Source organism: Rhinolophus hipposideros (genome assembly GCF_964194185.1).
Source record: "Rhinolophus hipposideros genome assembly, chromosome: 14".
In the NCBI taxonomy this organism is placed as follows: domain Eukaryota; kingdom Metazoa; phylum Chordata; class Mammalia; order Chiroptera; family Rhinolophidae; genus Rhinolophus; species Rhinolophus hipposideros.
This window is the reverse complement of record NC_138060.1, coordinates 48,137,544-48,157,942: the sequence shown is the minus strand read 5'-3', so window position 1 is coordinate 48,157,942 and position 20,399 is coordinate 48,137,544. Positions and strand designations below refer to the sequence as shown.

Sequence of the window (20,399 nt, the reverse complement as noted above, 5' to 3'; positions counted from 1 at the left end):
TGGGTTTTAACTGAGGGCTGCCTAACACCAAAGCTATACTGTAACTGCTAAGCTATACTGCTGAGGAGACGAGCTTTATTTCAACTATCTGCAGCCTAAAGCAATGATTGATAAAGTAGTGCTGTCATTGGCATCATGACACTTTTATCGAAAGCCCACTGGGTGAAAGATACAACAGAGAATTATTTGGTGGCCCAAATGTGAGATGAGAACATCAACATACAAACCTGAGGTCCTGAATTTTGAATTTTGAACAATCCTCTATGTTTTTATACTAGATATCAATGTCTCTAAACTGGGTTTCTTGTGCCAAATTTTGTCATCTCACATAGAAGCGAATGAATGAACCTTTTGAGCCATTCCATCAAAATGTCAATATTGGCAGTGTTGCCATATTCTAAATAGACTAGTATCAGCCACATTTTCTAAATAATTAACTATACTTGGGCTTTCTTATTCTATAAAATTGGATGAGAACGATAGAAATTAAAGGATTGATTCTGATGAAAGGAAATTAAGTCCCGCAAACAGCACATTAGAGACAAAAATAAATTTAAGAGACAGAACACAAACATACGTAAGAATGTGTATGAAATTTGTCTAAAAGGCAAAATATAATTTTGGGTTTTCTGCTGTGTCGTTCATATGAGCTTTTAACATGAGCTTGGAATGGAGCCCTTTGACACAAGTTGTGAACATTTCCTACATCTGAATCTCATGTGTGTTTTCAGGATGGTATTATATGACCATATTACATGTAGTGCATACAAGGTAAGAAAAAATATGTAAACAAATGCCAAATATTAATACATTTATTACATCTGTAGGGACTGAAATGTGAGAGGAATTCCAGAAGCTAGGAAAAAAGTGAGAAGTCAGCATAAAAGGCGAAGAGGGCCCTTGGAGAAGCAATTAGGGCAGGTGACTGAGCTGGGAGGGTGAGAGAGGCTGTGTCCTTTTAGATGGGATAGAGTGAGAAGACCACTATGGCTGGAGAGAAAGTCGTGGAGAAAAGCTGAGAAATGCAGACAAGGGCATTTGAGTTACCTGGTTTAGGAATTTGACGATGGGATTCCAGAGCACATTCTATTTGGGGAGATGAAATTCTGACTCAAACTTTTAAAAATTTCTTTTCTGCTCTACATTCCTCTGAGGCATGGGATGGATGAACATTTGTCTGTATTGATACACATGATAAATCTCTAACTACCAAGCACGACTGACTTCACGGGTCTGAGGCCTGTGCAGAACCACAGAACTACACTCTTAGAACAAACCTGCACTTGGTTGAAAACTCTGCTGTCACCATCTTGAAGTTCTTAGTAATTTTCTAACAAGGGGTCCTGCATTTTACATTTCACTTGGTCCCACAAATTGTATAGCTGGCCCTGCTATGACAAGAAAGTACAGGAAACGAATTGGACATTAATAGGCCAGTATTCTTTCCTCGGATGGCCTAATGAATCCACATGAGTGTTATTTTGAGGAAGATTGGAATAATGAATCAATTTTCTGTCCAACAGGGTGCAGGAACTTTAAGATTAATAACATGCAACTTTAAAGAACAAACATATAAAAAACAAAGGTAGCATTTTGTTTACTGCTTAGTCACAAGTTCCCCCAAATCAGAAGATATTTGGATTGGACAGGCAAGATGAATCTTTTCCCATTCCAGGTATTTAGCAGCATCAAAGTACAATTTTCCTAACTCCTCCAAGTTTTCTTTCTGGTGGAATCTTTTACAATAAGTCTTCCAACTTTTTTTTCTAGGAACAAAAGAATTCTAATTCTGTTCTTTCTCTCTTCCCACAGGATCTACTATCTATTGTCTCTTAGGGAAAATAACCTTCCCTCCTAGCAGAGACATGAATGGGAGAAGAAATGTAAGCCCTTAATTACTACAGATGTTACTTTATGGAATTTTTATTCCAGGAAAGCTACAGAATGAAAAGCTTATGCCCCAGAGCCCCCTCCCTGTTCAAGCTCTCTCTGGGTACTCATCTAGATAAAAGGCAGTTAAGAATCTAAAGCTTGCTTGCAAGGAGTCCTACAAATCAAATCCTTTCTCTTTTTCTTAAAATGACATGGGATTCCAAATGAAGACTAAAACTAGATGTGTGTGTGTGTGTGTGTGTGTGTGTGTATATGTGTGTGTGTGTGTGCACGCGTGCGCGCGCGCTTGTTGATTCTCCATAATGTGTTTTAGGGAATTCAGGGGAAGCTAAAGAAGAAAATCAAGAGACTAACCCACTTGACCCACCTAAAATATTTTTGTTCTGGTTTAGAAGCCTCAAGTCTCCCCTTTTGGATTCTAAGTATGATCGTCTTTTCTCATGACTGTTTTACAGCCATATCAAGCTGGATGGGGGCTGTTTTTACACACACCAAGACAGTGGCATAGATTGTTCATTTTCGCTTCATTCAGATTTAACTAAGTGAATGTCTACAGTGAGTCTTTAGAGACTCTCATCTCTGAAAGAATAAATGCAATAAAAGTCTGTTTTCTGTAGCTGCCGGCGCTTAGTGTCAAACCGTGTTATGTTGTACTGCCCAGCAGTGACAATTTCATTTTAATACACGGGGCACATTTTAACAAGGCAAAACAGTCCCAGGAAACACAGCAATATAGGAACTGCCACGGGGAAAGGCTCAGTGTTCCTCATGCATTTTCTGTGGGAGCAGAACAAAAGTGAGACCCACGGAGCTTTGGGGGTGGGGGTGGGGAAAGAGATTGTGTTTGAATAGCTACCGCTGAAGAATGTGCCCATTTTCTTCTCAAGTTTCACAATTAACTGCTTTGAAATGCCAGCTCAAGCTATCTGCAATCTGGCACACGCTTCAGTTGAAACTGACACTAGCATTATCAAGTGTGTCTGCAAAGGCGGCATGCCAGACAAAGCTGCCTTTACATGTCCCTTTCAGATGGGCCACTGAATCACGACAAGTGCATCTATTCTTCCTAGGCGGTACCTGAACCCCCATGTGTCCCACAGAACAGCTCGTGGGCTGGGCCAACCATTCTCCCGACGATACATTAATTAGGTTCTTACAAGGCTCTAATCATTGTATAAAGCGTAAGGATTTTCTGTCAGGTCTGATGTTTAAATATAAGTACACATTAAAGGTCCCATGTGACATTCTTTCTTGTCTCAGTGTCTAGGAACCTGGCTTCCGTCATTCAAAACGCACCATAGAATTGTGATTTTTTTAAAACTTTTTTTCAACAGCTACTAAGAGGAGCTAGCTTTACAGCCAATACAATTCCCCCAGGCAAATTACATCAGATGAGAGCCTGATCCAATATTAGTAGAACGTTCTGGGTCGGACTTTACATGCAGAGCTGAAAAAGTATTTTGCAAAACCTTTGCAGCCTACCTATCTCACCCCAATGGAGAATCTCTCAGTTGATGACCTTAAAGTCATAAGCATTATTAAGCATGTATTTAAGACAAATCCACCCTGTGGTTTATTATGGTTAATTAGAGGTTTCCACTATTGTGAATTTTTTTGTGGTTTTGCAATCACAGGCTCTGTACAAATTATTGGCATCTTCGAACATCCAACACTGCAAGCCAGTCATCCCTCATTTCCGTTAAGATTTACTCAAAGGGTCAACATTAAAAGATTTTCTTTTAAAGTACTAAAATGTGTACTGCTGACATTTCAAAAACAAATTATGTCATCTACTTTTTTAATCCACTATAACTAAAGGGATAACAATGAGTCCAGGAACAAAGATGAGTGAATGAGTTGAATTTTTTTCTTAGTTTTTGAAATTTGTTTTTTTTCCTGCCAGGTCAGTGACATTCTTAAGATACAAGTGTCCTAAGTGCCAAATGATGAAGCAAAGTGGCCTCCCTGCCATCGCCCTCTTCAGAAACCCAGTGTCTTGTTCAGCATTACAACACATTCCTCTTAGGGACTAGAACTGTGGACAACATTTGACTAATGAAAATCCACTCCAGAGTTCTGGAATAACATAATTTCAGGACTAGAAATAACTTCTACATTGTACAGATGAAGAAATTACCACTAGAGAAGACTTTGGTTGGCTTTCCTAAATGCTAGTTAGTGGATGAGCCTGGCTAGAATTCTTGTCTCTTGACTTTCAGTTCAGATGGTTTATTTGGAAGAGATGGAGCTCGTGGCTGGCCTCATGTGATCCCTCCTAATTTCCTATACTGATCTGTTATGAAGCTGGATGGATCCTACTAGCTCCATTGTATCAGTCACTATTAACTAGAGCGGTTGTTCTAAAGAAATGAGATATACCCTGCTATGATATTACCAGAAGGGCATTTTACCTGTATGGTATTCTTTCCAAAAACCTATACATAATATGAATCTTATCATGAGAAAAACATCAGACAAATGCTAATTTGGAGTCATTCCCCAGGATGCCTGGCCAGCAGTATTTAGGAAAAAGAAGGGAAGTCTAAGAAAGTATCACTAACCAAGGCCAACTGATGAGACATGACAATTAAATGCAAAATGGTACCCTGGATTGGATTCTGGAATGGAAAGACGATATCAACGAAAAAAAAAAAAAAGGTGAAATCCAAATAAAGTCTGGAGTGTAGTTAATAATGTCAGTTTCTTAATTTTGATAAATATGCCATGACAGGGTAAAGTGTTAAACACGTGAATCTGAATGTGGGCATATGGGAACTCTGTATCATCTTTGAAACTTTTCTATAAAACTAAACTTATTCAAATATAAAAAAGTTTATTTAAACTAAAGACTATACATAAAAATTATCAGGGAACTATTTTAAAAAATACCAAAGTCTGGGCCCCAACCCAGGAGATTATGACTTAATTGTTCTGGCATGAAGTCCAGGCACATATTTTTCAAAACTACCCAGGTGATTCCAGTGTGTAGCCAGGGTTGAAAACCACTAGAGTTCTGTGTCAGTTGTCCCAAACTGGAAATCGTGGGCCAAATTCAGCCTTCACTTATTTTTTGTTTGGACTGCAAAAACGTTTTTGGAGAATTTTAAATGATTGTCAAAATTTAAAGTTGGGAGACTTCACATGAAAATTTGAATTTCTGATTCCTCTTAAAGATGAAATGATCTGTCTACGTTTTTGTATGGTAACTATGGTATAATAAAAATCAATTTGGTCTTCGTCCTTGGTTTTGGCACAGAACTCCTAAATCCTTTTAGGTTTCCTGAGTGATAGGAATGTCTTTTGTTATTCATCACGAGCCCCTTTCACCATATCTGAGTTTTTGTTAATGAGATGACTCTAGGTAGGGTACATAGATAGCTTCAGGATGAGGCTAGTCACTAGAAAGATCTGAGGGCTGGAGCTTTCAGTCCCACCCTCCAAACCAGAAGGACTGAAGAGGGGCTAGAGATTGAGCTCAATCACCAGTGGCCCATATTTTAATCCATCATGCCTGTATAATTAAACCTCCATAGAAAAGCACTGGATAACATGTTTCAGGAGCTTCTGGGTTGGCAAACACATTGATGTTCTGGGCAGGTGTGTACCCTGAGAGGGCAGGGAAACTCTAAGCCATCCACATACCTTGCTCTATTCATCCCTTTTGGCTCTTCCTGAATTATATCCTTTATAACATACAGGTATATATACATAAAGTGTTTTTTGTGAATTCTGTGGGTAACTCTAGTGAATTATCAAACCTGAGGGTAATCACAGGAACTCCTGAATTTGTAGTTGGCCCATAGGAAGTGTGGGGAGCCTGGGGACAGGCTGATCCCTTAAACCTGTGGCATATGATGATAATTCTGGGTACTTAGTCTCAGCATTGAATTGAATTGTTGGACATCCAGTTAGCATCAGAGAACTGGAGAATTGGTGTAGAAAAACAACACGTATTTGGTGTCGCAGAAAAGACATCACAGCAACCATGGCCTGGAGTTGAGCAGTTGCTTTCTTTAAACAGAGACAGTTTGCCATCATTCTGACCAGTTTATATCGATTGCCAATCCTAAGGCAAAGAGGCAGATGCTAGCTACTGCTGACCTTGCACTGTTTTCTTGTCTTTTTTTTTCTTCTTTTTTTCCCTCGTGGTACAGTCAAGAGGAAAGAAGTCAATTTATCCATGTGTACTGGTGTTTTCTGTTTATCCCTCCCTTATATGTCTTCTCTGCTGAGTTCTATGTCCCAAAGAAGTGACCCTTCTATGGACCACATCGCATTGGCTCCTTTATCTGATGGCATTTCACTGGGTTCAGCCACTGGGAACCTAGTGGGAGTAGAGAGAAGTAGGACCATTTCTTCCTCATTTTCTCTCTGCTTTGGCACTTGTCTCTCTGGTAGGGATTGTATCCCTCTTTGTCTACAGCTCCTCCAGACAGACCCTCCTTGATAGTTCTGGGTCTCACTGGTCTCTAAGAACACTCCTCTCCTTGCCTTCAGCTCTCAGATGCTCATCTCTGGGTATCATAATATCCCTTTGTCAGTTCCCTTAGTTTGCCCACACTTCTCCTTTATCCCATCTCCTTTAATCCAGTCTCTTCAGTTGAATCATTTGGAGTGAAATTCTGTTTCCAGCCAGTACTCTGACGGCTATACCTGAAAACTATCAATAATCAAAGAAAAATATTATCTGGAAGGCTGTGTATTTCAAGAAAAATGTAAGAAAATAAAAAAAGTTTTCTTACTCTCAATCTGGGAACTGCTTCTTTCATGTAGATAGCCAACAACCCCAACTGACGTCCTTGTCTAGATACATCATAAACTAAATTTATTTTTAACCATAGTAGATTCATATTTTCAAAAGGCATTTTGGTGCAGAAACAAATGGGGGGAAAAGAAAGAAAACTGAGATAAAGGAGGACTCAACAATTATAATATGCTCAGGTCTAGAAAAATGCTTCCATTAAATGCCAGTAAAACACATCAATTTTAACCAATCTCTTTGAGTGGCGGCCATATTTCATTCCTAAGTACTATTATCTACTATACCTCTTTTCTTTCTTCTATGGTATAATGACTTTGCATTTTTTCTGTTTCCCAAATATGTCAAATTTGGCCCCATCATCGATCTTCTACTACCTTTTTTCCTTTGCCCGCACTGCTCTCTTCCCTCCTTAATCCCACCAAGAGACTCTTCTGGCTGCTTCCTTCTTACCATCTGCATCTCCATTTAAATGCTCCCTCCTCAGAGGTCTTTCCTGTCCCTGACCTCCAGCCTTTCATTCTGCCATAGTCTCTACTGCATCTTTATGTTTTTTGTTTTTTTGTTTTTATGATACTTTAATTATTTGATGTGACTTGGTATCTTATTATTCGTTTGATCACATGCTTTTACTCTCCTCCATTCAGTAGAATGTCAGTCTATGAAAGCAGGTATTTTTCTTTTGTGTACACCTCTGAGTTACTGTATCTAGATAATTACTGGCATATTAGTAGTGCCCAAGACATGCTTATTAGATGAACTAAATGGATGAATGAATGTACTTTATATATCAGGAAAGGAGGCTCAGAGACTTTTAGTAGCTAGTCCAAGAACACAGATGGGAGGTGCAGAACTAAGCAAGCTAACTTCCTTCTGGCCCATAAAGCCATGTTTATAACCACACGGATATAGAGAATAGGTGGGTTGGTCCAACTCACAGAAAACTGAGAATGGAGGAATACTAATATAAGAGACTCACACCTGTAGTCCAAATGATATTTGCAAGCTGTTCCTCTTTATTGGCTGGAAGTGGACAATCTGCCTCAAACGCACACAGCTTTGGATGGCCCAAGAGTCCTTGCCATGGCTTGTACTTAGAGCACGTACAGAGCAAAGAGTTCTTACAGGCCTTGAGCACTGTAAGGCCACTGAATGGACACCATTTCCAACCTTGAGGTGACACAGTTCTCCCACTTCAGTCTCACATGGGTAAATCATATTCAGAACTCCCTTCCCATTCCAATGAAGGCAGTCTTTGGAAGACAACCATTTCAATTTTGTAATAATAGAGCAATAGGTGTATGTTTTTCCTCCTTCTCTAAATGTTTATAAAGGTATGTATAGAGGAAGAACTGAATCCAGGAGATTTCAGAATAACAGATTATTTGATGCACATTAATTCATTTGTTTGTTTGGTTGGTTGGTAGGTTTGGGTTTTGAAACCCAGAGCTCCAAATATATGGAAAAGAAAGCACAATGTTCTGCTTTCTGTAGCTATGATCATGACTCTCTGATGGTAGATGAAATACAAAGAGGCCCTGAGAAGAAACAGACGAAGGTAAACAAAGCGACACATAAAACAAAACTGAAGAAGCCGGAGGGTAGGCCAGGACTTTACTCTCCAGTAGATCACATCTGCTGGCAATTGGGAGAGGACTTAAAATCACCGAAAGGAATAACAGCCCTATTCTCTCCAATCACAGCAAACACAATTGTAACCTGTTTCTGTGCAAACACAGCTGTAGTTGCATATTACTAATCACTAAGTTTACATTTTAGAGATTTTCTTTGCTCACACTTGATTTCCTCATTCCACATGTGTGAGATAGCAATGGCAAAAGAATTGCCAAAACAGCAAGGGAGGAATAGTTAACACAAGTATGAACTCGACATAGATATGATGAAAACATTTCAAACGAAACAAACAAAACACACACACATTTTGATAGGCTAGGTAGTCATTTTAAGGGAGCACTCATTTGCCCAAACAGGAAGTTTGGGCATTTGCTTTATAATTTTTTAGATTCCTACATTTTCATTATGTTTATTCCGAATCGGAGTTCTCATTATATTTCACCAGCTTGGAAAAGATAGGAAGCAAGAAGGGTTAGGGAGTAAAAAGTAAGTTAATAAAATATTAATGATATTAAAAGTTACTAAAAAAATACAAAAAGAATCTTTTTGAATCTGCTACTTATATTGATTTTTAATAATCGGGTTGATGTTTGTCTGCCTTTAACCATGATTAATTTTTTTTACTTTATGAAAAGAAAGAAAAACTGAAATTATTTGGAAAACTTGTTCATTTGGTAAGGAGAAATAGGACACAGAGCTTCCTGTGTCTGAAAAGTCATTCAAACAAAACTCCATGAGAATCAAATTAAAAGGACTGAAGAGGGGCGGAAAATACTAAAAAATACAAAGGTCTCTGTACTTAGCGGTCTCTCACGCTCTTTAGCTCACCAGGGGACAGTAAATGCATTCTTAAGGAGGGCCTAGGTTCCCAGATGTGGAAGCTGGATTAATTGTGACTACTTTCCCCCATCCCTTCTCCACTTTGGGTCATTCTTTACCAGCCTCTCATAACACTCTTTCAATGTGATTTTTGTTAGACAAACGGTCTCATGTTTCTGGGAATGGGAAATGGCTAACATGAACACACAGTCATGTCCCTCCAGACTCAGGCTGATTTATGCTCTGATCCTCACCCTCCAAGGCTAGGTAGCCTGTTGGCACCCGCTAGCTCTGCAGTCGTGGGTCTGACTGTCTGACTGTCAGCATTCCCACCATAAACTTCTGTTTTTAGAGGTTTATGACTTGGCTATAAAATGCTGCCTGGAGGGGGGGGTTGGATCTTACAAAATTGGTTTAAGTTACAAGAGAGTTAAGAAAAAAACACAAAAAAATAAAATAATACGTCTGTAATTTCAGACACTATCTGGTGCTTCTGGAACTTTAAAAAGCCTGTAATTGTGCTGTCTGCACGCCCTATTGGCATTCAAATCAATGCTTTGAAGTCCAGTGTTTTGAATATAAAATGAAGATACTACCTTTACTTTGAAGAGCAGGTTATGAAAGAAGATTAATGTATATAGCTTGCGAGGGGGGAGGTTCTTTCTAGTCAAAACAATTTTAGGATCTCTTACACATGAATCAAAGACCACATCTGGTGGTTGGAAGTAACCAATGGCGATATTTAAAATGAAGCCCGATGAAAAAATTATTCAGCTTTCGTAAATCGAGGTAGTCATAAATTCAAGAGACATGTACAATTTACTAGGCACAATTATTGGCCGGCTGTTCTCCCAATTGAATAGGTATATTCTTTTAATAATGCCTGTGGCACTGTGGACTTTTGGAGGAAGAAACAATGTGTGAACCAATAATAGTTGGTCTCATGCTTACTGTAGTTTCCTCTGCTATTCCAGGACACCCATCTTAAACTTGGCTTATTGTCAAATGCTATGGCCCAAAACACAAACAAAAACTTAAAGAGATTTCATTTACTCATTATCAAAAATTTAGAGGGGATCGATTTTATGTCAGACACTATTCTAGGTGTCCAGAAAGATATGAAGAAGAATAAGGCATAGTTGCTACCTCTGAGGAAATAAAAAGAGTGTCATAATCAGCACACTTTGAAAAAGGGGTGCAGTGTGATAGCAGCCATCAATAGCAATCACCTTCATTTGGAAAATATCTGTGAGAATGAGGCCCAGGAATCTGAATTTTTACAGGCCCTCCACATTATTCTGAAAAACAGTCCTAATACCTAAAGGCAATGTTTCTCAAATTTGAGACAGCATTAGAGACACCAAAAGTACTACTTAAAACACAGATTGCTGCACCCTACCTATCCCGCACCCTTGCTGATTCAGTTGAGGTAGGGCTCAAAAATATGCATTTCTACAATTTCCTAGGCAATGCTGAGGCTACTATCCTGGAAATTACATATTGAGACACTGTCCCAGGCATCCATTGCATGTAATCCACTAACCTCTTTCACTAGCTATGTAAATATCCTTGGAAGAATCGAGAAAACTATGACTGCAAACATCTCTGTTTTGTGGTTCAAAGTGGGAGCTCCTGATGAGAAAGGCTGAGTGGGAAAAAGACGATTATTTTTCAAAAGGAGGAAACTTGTGCAAGAGTTAATTTGTAAATGATCAAGTTAGTTAAAGCACAATGGCCACAATAGTTTGAGAAAATGTAGAGCAAACATTAAAGTATGAGGAAGTAGAAATTTGGGCAGATCTATTTATATATGGAATAGCCAAAATTATTTTCTTTCTCTATTAAATTGCTAAATCATGTGGGATCCTGCTTCTTAAATTTCAGGAGTTATATAGATGGAGAATGAAATATTTATTCTGCATTAGTTTCCTGGCTTCTTACAGGAGAGGCAGCTTCATATTTTCTTTTGATTTCTTAGGCATAAGAAATCATTGGCTTGACTTGAATCTACGTTTTCCTTTTCAATCCACATGCCATTTTTTTGAAACTGGAAAATGCATGATTTAGAGTCCAGAGAACAGAGTTTGGGTATTGGAATGTGACTGGTAATTCATATCCAAAGCTCAAAGTTTTAAAAAGCCATTGCTTGGAGTTTTGTTATTCAGGAACTTCATAGAAAGGTAATTATGAAATCTACCATCCATCCATCCATCCATCCATCCATCCATCCATCCATCCATCCAACCAACCAACCAACAATAAAAAAGAAAATCTAACTTAAGTAAATATGCAACTCAGTGGATGAAGGCAGAAATTAAATAGTGAATTCATTAAGATTGTGATAAATTATCACCCCACAACTTTGACAGGGGCTATAGCAAGAGGACCTAACTATGTCTAAAAGCTGGAGTTTGAGGTCAGCAAAGACTTCTTTGAAGAAAAGACACTTAAAGGGCTATCTGAGGGACAGGGATGAAAAGACAGAAACCAGAGAAAGAGTCACGTATAATAGTCAAGCAGGGCAGCTTATGTCTAGGACACGAGGCAGAAAGACAGAAGGCCAGGAAGATGAATGATACTAGAGATAATGTCTGGGAGGTCTGTAAATCCAGTTACTCAGGCCATATGGAAGGGAAGTCAGCAGGCCCCTGACATAATCAGATTTGCATTTTTAAAGAATCACTGGTGGCTTCTATATGCAAAATGCACTGAAGGGGTGACAGGCTGCATTCAGAGCAGACATAAAATCATAATTTAAAATTCCCATCCTCATTCAGTTCCTAAAGGAAAACAAAAACAAAGGAAAAGCAGAAAAACAAGAAAAACTTCATGGGTTTTATCTTTCATGACACCACATACTATTATTATAATGTTGCCGCTTACAATGTGCATTGTTTGGTTCTGCACATAAGAAAAATATTTTTCATTTTGCGCAAACTCAAAATGTACAGAGAAGATACAGATGAGAGAAATGAGTCGCTCAATCTCTACGTTAGGAACTAAATTGTGTTCTCCCCCTCAGATTCACATGATGAAATCCTAACACCCAGTACCTCGGAATGTGACTGTGTTTGGAGATAGGACCTTGTAAGGAGTAATTAAATTAACATGAGGTCATATCTCTTTTAAAGGTCATTTCCAATCTCTTCAAGAAGAGGAGATTAGGACTCAAACCCAAGGAAAGATCAAATGAAGACACAGAGAGAAGAGAGCCATCTACAAAACAAGGAGAGCGGTCTAAGAGCTACTGACTTCTCTACTTGCACTTCTAGCCTCTAAAATTGTGACAAAATACATTTCTGTTGCGTAAGCCACCCGCTCTGTTTTCTTCTGTTATGACAGCCCTAACAAACAAATATACTTGGTATCCAAAATCCTATGGTTAAAAAAAAAAAAAAATCACCATCAATTTTCTTAGAACATGTGCTCTCTTGATTTGAAATATGTTCATTTCTCAGCAGAAGTACAAATGAAAGAGAAAATAATTTGTTTAAGATTTGGCAGGGGGGAGGGAGGTGAGAGATGGGGGAAGAACTAAAGGAATGTGTGTGATGTGTGAACTGAAACCTCACAGTCATTACAGGGAACTCCCACATGGGTTAGACTGCCAAGTGAAGGCTGCACACCATCCAAGAATGACTACATTGGCAAATTTCAGAGACCCAGGTGGTGTGATTAGCTCTGCCTTCACCACGAAAATCAACCGTTAACGATGTTCTGAAAATGAAAGTACCTCATGCCCACATTCAAGTCAGGGAGGTTTTCTTCCTTTTGCCTATTTCTGTTCAAAATAATCAAACATGTATCTTGCATATGTCTACTGGTCTACTAGGTATAGAGTGTCTTGGGGGATACAAAGAATTTTAAGAGGTGGTCCATAATATTTAGGAAGTCAAGTTAGAAATCAGTTGACACTGACATGACAATTTGTTATCTTTTAAAGTGGGTTAACAGGCATTGGTTTGGAATGGTTTTCCAAGTGATGGCAGGGTTCTTTACAGGTGGACCCACCTGTCTCCATGGCCTGACATTCAGATGACACTAACATCCATCCATTCACCCCTGTTAAGTCATCTGGAGACATACACACCAAGCCATGGAGACGCACACCTTTTACTCTTCTAGTTTGTCATTGAGCAGTTGTTGTTTTTTTTTTCTCTGTGGTTCCTTTAGCTTTGTTTCTCATGAAAGCACAGTAGTTACAACCATTTTAACTCCATTCCTGGCTGAGATCCCCTTTGTAAACACTCCCTTAAAGTTAAAGCAAAAACTATTGTTCCTTTTCCGACAATGAAAAAGTGCAATATGCTTTTTTTCTGTTGCATAAAATATCAAAAACACACAGCCAGGGCCTCTTGCATGCAAATGCCTCCTTGACTTCCCTTTATATTTCTGTGCTCCTTGGGACTTCCAAACAACTTCTGTTTCTCTATGTCTTTTCTCTTCTCTTTTCTGCTGACAGAAAAATTCTATCATCTTGTTCTTTGGAAATAAGTGCAAAACCATTTGGACACTTTGTTCACCACATGGCTCTTTAGCTTTGCAGTACTGGACATTTTTTATCCCTAGCCGACATTGGCAGCATCTGAGATTGCTGATCGATAGGCATAGAGAAGACTGGGAACTCAGTAGGCCTTATCATTATGATGCCAGATACATATCAACATTCCATGTACATATTTTAGCAAGCACAAGATATTTATAATTACATTGGAATTCTTTGATTTGAAGCACAGATACAGAAAATCAGTTTGATAAACTACTTTAAAAAAAAATCTATTGCTTTGGGCCCTAGAGCTAGAAAGGAATGTAATTAAAAGGAAACAATAAGGAAAAAGGTGATCTACAGAGCAAGAGTTTTACCTGGCAAAGCCGACCCCTCTGCTGACTCCATTAGCATCTCTCAGTATTCTTGTGGAAATGACATGTCCAAAGGGTTTCAGCATATTCTCAAGTTCCTGCTCATCCATAGAAATGGGAAGATTTGAGATGTATAGGTTTGTTGGGTCTTGCTCTTGTTGCTGAGGAAACAAAAGAAACAAATGCAGTAAGTTCTAAATATTGAGAAACTTATTGCACAAATGGATAAACTTTTCATTAAACTGCCTTCTAGACTCCAAGCGCCAACACGGTCTTGAGAGTTCTTTCACTAAGGGCATGATTTTTCTTTTTTTTTTTTTTTTTTTTTTTAACTGACGTCCTTTCTTGACAGAATGCTTCTCATAAAAACAGTATCATCAATAAAAATCAATCTTTCTGCCAGCCTTCCTTAGAAGAGACTAATAAACTTTTATCGCAATTAAACTAAGGTAAATACGTATATTCTTTTCGATTACTATTCACTACTGCTTCTATTATCACTCTACTTACCAACACCACTAGTTATAATGTTGCATTTAACTTAATGCAACGTTATAGCTCAAAATACACTAGGCATTGTTTCAAATACTTAATATGCATTATTTCACTCAAAAGCCCCAATACTTTAATTGGTATTATTTTACAGATGACAAAATTGATCCCTAACTTGTACAAGTTACACCTGGTAAGTGTCAAAGCCAGGGCTGCCATCTGGGCTTGTCACCCAAGTTCATGGGCTTCACTATCTTGCTATCCTGCCTTCCACTAGATCAATGGGAACGAAAAGTATGGTCCCAGAAAAGTATCATCAGCCTCAGTATCACCAGGGATCTTGCCAGAAATGCAAATTCCCAGTCCCCACCCAGCACTACTGAATCAGAAACTTAAGGTTGAGATAAGTAATCTGTGTTTTGAAAAGCCCTCCAGATGATGCTATCCTGAAGCATACATGAATATTTGCATGCAAATGAGATTATGATGTCTATCATTTTCTAATCCAGCAGCTATAGTGCTTAAATAAGCTTTGCTTAATAGAATGGGGAAACAAACAATTGCTAGCATTACTTCTATGTGTGTTAATGTTCTCTGTTTCACACAATGAATTAGTAAACTGGAACTTAGTTTCTGATATGTCTCAAAAATAAAACATAGCAATCGACCTGACATAATTAATTAATACTATCAAAACATATCACATATTTCACTGAACCATTATATTTTAACCAAAAATAACCACCTTAGCATGAAGGATAAGTGAGCTAAATTGGAAAAAAGCAACCCTGAAGACTATAGTAAATGACCTTATGTAATAGTAAAATAACTTTTATGAAGAGATGACATATTTTGTAGAAAACGTGTTAAGCATGACAAAAAAATATAATAAACAAGATTAAAAATATTACTTTAGGTCAAGAAACAATTTTGGTATAAAACTAAAACTCCATTATTTTTAACAGCTCTAAATATTCAGATAGTTCCTAATATTTTTACTAAGCTTTAGATGAATATGATCTATTATTAGCTTCGTTTTATTTTCTATTTTTTAAAATATTTATTTATTTATTTATTTATTTATTTATTTATTTATTTATTTATTATTTTTCTTTTTTAAGAAGAGCACAGCTCACAGTGGCTCATGAGGGAATTGAACCAGCAACTTTGGTGCTACCAGCACCACGCTCTACCTAACTGAGCTAACCAGCCACCCCCAGGTTTGTTTGTTAAGCATAATTTAGTTTTCAAACATTTTTATCACCACAGAAAATAGTAAAGGCAAACATAATAAATCAGAAAAAGACAACACAACTTTTTAGTATTTGGGAATAGTGTAAATGTAGAAAATGTACAACTGTTGTCAGTATCTTTCTCTTTCTCTCCCTCTACACACACACACACACACACACACACACACACACTCACACACACACACCACTAATAAATGGTATGATCCTAGAGAGGAAACACAGAAAATATTATATTATCATATCCTAAGTGGTCATGGACATGTCTATTTATATTTTTCCTGGGGTGGTAAAATAAAAAAAGAAAAGAAAAGAAAAAGAGGCTTTTCAGAAACAGAATAACAAACCTTATGCACATACAACTTTCAAATTTATAGGATTTGCTACTCATCATTTAATTTCAATCTTCACATTGTTACTCCAAATGTAACTGGGCAGATATCATGATACTTATGGCTAACGAGGAAATGGAAGCATGGAAGTTTCATCATCTTGTCCAGGAATTCCATAATTAGGGACACGGTTAGAATTATATATAGGGACTAAGTTTCCTATATTCCACTCAGTCTACTTTCCACTAGCCTCATGTTTTCCAAGCTTCAATCATTTGCATATCATTTCAGGAAATTTTGCCAGTTGTGTACCCCGTTTCCCTGAAAATAAGACCTAGCCGGGCAATCAGCTCTAATACGACTTTTGGAGCAAAAATTAATATGAGACCCAACATTATATTATATTATATTATATTATATTATATTATATTATATTACATTATATTACATTATATTACATTATATTATATTATATTATATTATAAGATGGGGTCTTATAGTAAAATATAAAAGCATAAAAGTTTCTTTTAAATCAACATACCTGTGGGCTTAAGTAAATTAATTTCAAAAGATAACTATGTTGCTACCACAACTAAAACGCCGGTATCACTTGGCTAAAACAAATTACTGTAAAAACAGGAAATAGATCAATGTTATTAAATTATAGTAGATACTCATTGCTTGCAGATGGCTTTGACCTTTGTGGTTGACTCTCAGTTACAAATGAAATTCGTAATTAAAATAAGTGTGAGATGCACACTACCACCAGACAGGGTCTTTTTCCTGGGAAGAATCGGAATTGAGAAAGAATTAAGAAAAAAACAATTTTCTTATGTTTGATTTCCATATCCTACACACCTTCCATCAACTCAAGTTCCAGGAGAGATAGGTCCATCCATGTGCCATAACTTGGGAGTTCCTGTGTTAACCACAGCTTCTAAGAGGGTGGACTGCGGCACATGGTGATCCTCCGAATGGACTGGAATTTACCCAACATTTTGCACTCCTTTATCCTTGATCAGGCTACATGAGTATAAGCAAACAACCATCATTTCCCAGGGTACTGTACAGGTCTTTACATTTTCTCTAGGCAGCAGTGCATCAGTTTGTCCTGATGAAAATCCACTTCCAAATGCCCCAGTTGTAGAATGCATTGCAGCTTCTCGAAATGGTGTGGAGTAAACACGTAGAGCTTAGTACATAGGGATTGCCCAGTAAGCTATTTTCTGAATCCAAATTCAAACAGTAAGAACAACTTCTTAATTTGTATTCACAGGGACAACAAAGCATTGGACAGTGTCATTCCTTAATTTGTATTCACAGAAAGAATGTAGCGTAGGGCAGTTATTTATTAAGTAATTCTGTCCTTTGAAATGCAGTGTTAGTCCTGAATATATTTGTTGACTTGACAATAGATTTTAATTTCTGCATAAAATGAATTTTAAAATAATACATAGATTCATATTTTCACTTTCAATTTTATTTATGTATCAGGTTTATGTAAATAGATGGTGACTTTCAAGAAATTATTTGGCATTATGAACCAAAGAGCACTTTCCTCTTAACTTTTCGGAAACAAATTTTCATGTGATCATCACAATCTTAGAGAACTTTTAAAAATATTTTCTTTAACTTAAATTTTCCATGATCATTTAGTTCTAGAACGAACCTAAGGGGGTATCTTATCCAATCGGATCATTTAACAGATGGAAAAAAAGCAGAAGCTAAAGGAATGGGTATGACTTGGTCAAAGTTACTGAGCTAATTAGTAAGATGTAGAAATAGAACCCACGTCCTTTTATACCTGGTCCAATGTTCTTACAACTTCATGACACTGCCTTTTCTTTTAAAATCCAATGAATAGTAGGCAGCAGTTTATGGTCCAAAGGAATATTAGTACAGACATAAATGAATATGTCCAAACTCATTGTTTTATTCATATTTGCTTGTTCAGTAATTAGCTTTGGCAACAGAGTTAAGGCTATGGAAAGAAAAAAGAAAGAAAAAAAGAGTTCCTCACATTAACTAGCTATTTTACACATAATAACTGAATGAATACTCTGCAGTGCATACCAGTTTATAAAAGTATATGACTACAATTCATACATCTATTATACTTAATTAATACCAAAAGTAACTCCCCCATTTTGGTTTGTTTCTACAGGTTTTCATCTGCACTTGGATTTCTTGATTTTTTACTTAATTTTGTCAAAAGATGGTGAAAAAGTTAGAAAAGTACCCTCTCCATTGTTACGGGAACAGAGACAAGTCATTTCACTCAAAAATACATAAATTTCTTTTTATTGACATGATTTCACTTTTTCTTGGTGGTGGATTTTATTTGTTTTTTTTTGTTTTGTTTTGTTTTGTTTTTTTTCTTGTGTGTGTGTGTGTGGTTTTTTTTTTTTTTGCATATGTAAACTGCCAAATAAGATTTATTGGCACTCAATTGCTTTGTAACAGCTAAAAACAACTTCAGAACATTTCAAGGTAGCTAAGCAAATGAAAAATAAAAAAATCGTTGCTCATATCTAGATCAAAGGTTATGTGTGGGGCTGTTTTTTGGATATGGGTTATGACTATTATACCAGGGAGGTGCCAAAAAAATGTATACAAGTGGACACTTTGGTCAACGTTGCTCAAGCAGTGCTCACTGTAATCAGAAGTGTTTGGACGTTGATGGTAACCACTCTGAGCACCTATTGTAATTTCAGAAGTGAAATGTGACTTGTATTCATCTTTTCTTATCGATATATATTGAGTATTACAATTTTAATACAGTTTTCCTTTCTTAAAATGTGTATACAGTTTTTTGGCACCATCTGTATATAAATGTTTCTGAAAAAGGTAGTAGAACAAGATTTTAAAACTTAATCTCATAACTCTCATTCTTGGCAAAACTATATTTAAATATTCAGGAAGTAGTTGTTAGTATTAGATATTTTAGAGCAACATTTCTCAAGCTACTTAGGTCTGTGGCCATTTTTATTTCCAACCTGTCATGGACCAATATTTGTAAAATACAATAAAAATAAGTTAATAGAAAATAAAGTACAATTAAAAATATGCTGGTTGTAATTTTATTATTATTACATTCAACAGACCAAAATTACATTTGGATTAAATGCTATATTAATGTGATATTGTAATAAAGAGTTTTAAATGCTTACTCTCAATTTCTGTGCTATTTTATTATGAACAAGTACCATTTGATGAATCAAACTTTAACACTGTTTTAGGGTACTATATTACTACTTTTTTATCATAATATAATACTCTATGGGTCTTATTATGTTATTAGTTTTTTGCTTATTTATATACTATCAAGTCCTTTTTTAATCACAAAATTGTGTGTAATCAATTTAGTCATTTATGGACTACTAGGTGGACAAAACCATTTCAAGATGAATTATCCGGATTAGTAGTGACTAAACATACAGAAAATATTCTGAGGAATTTTGAAACAACTCTAACACAAACATGAAAGTGCAATACTTAAAAATACATCGAAAGGAATGTTCATATAGACTGAAGCTAACAATATTATCTTATATAGAGTTTTATAATATTCAATGTGTTTCAGGGTTATTTTATTTCATGTGGTCCTTTATAATAACCTTATGAGGTAGATAGGGCAAGAGTTATTATTTCTGTTCTACAAATGAGAAAGCTGGTTCTGCTCTTTAAGAGAGTTACTAAGGTCACATGGCTAATAAGTAAATAAATGACATCATAAGTAATATTTTTTTGGACCCTTGCTCTAGTATTCTTTCTACTACACTACACCAACTCAAGATTGCCTATAAAATATTGCTATTTATTGTATTTCACCTGGAGAAAAGAAAATCAATGGGAGACAAATGAACAGTTGTTTTTTTTAATGGAATGGTCTATTTTAAGTGTTGTAGCAATTTAAAAATTAATAATATTAAAAACTAAATGTTTTCTCTCACCTGAAAGCAGAAGCAGGGGGGTCAGAGCCTCCTGTACTAACAAACTGAAAGCTATCTGAGATTTTAGAACCAGTTTAACACTAACTTTGCACAAAGATATTCTCACCCTTCTAGCAATACTCCCAGCATGTTTCATACATGGCTACAGTTACAGCATCTTATAGAGTTACAGCATTTTATAGGGTTACAGCATCTCTAGATGAGATGTGGAGAAAGCTTACCATTCTGTCAATATTAGCATCAGTGTCCTATATGTGTATGACCTTTAATTTATATGCCAACTTGACGGGGCCACAGGGCTCAGACTGAATGCATCGCAGTAAAGCAGATTGTACTTTCTAATGTGGGTGGGCCTTATCTAATCAGTTGAAGGTATGAATAGCACAAAAAGGCTGATCCTCTCCTG

At 36.7% G+C, this 20,399-nt stretch overlaps 1 protein-coding gene across 17 annotated transcripts in view; it reads right to left on the bottom strand.

Annotated features, from left to right (window-relative positions):
• RBMS3 (RNA binding motif single stranded interacting protein 3) overlaps positions 1-20,399 on the bottom strand; it is a gene marked incomplete at its 3' end in the record, with an annotated part of 1,241,782 nt that overhangs the window by 218,929 nt on the left and 1,002,454 nt on the right. For all 17 annotated transcript variants that reach the window (XM_081071716.1, XM_081071717.1, XM_081071703.1 and 14 more), the window contains one exon: positions 13,970-14,127. In XM_081071716.1, coding sequence (XP_080927842.1) covers positions 13,970-14,127 — 158 coding nt within the window. The remainder of the gene's footprint in view (positions 1-13,969; positions 14,128-20,399) is intronic.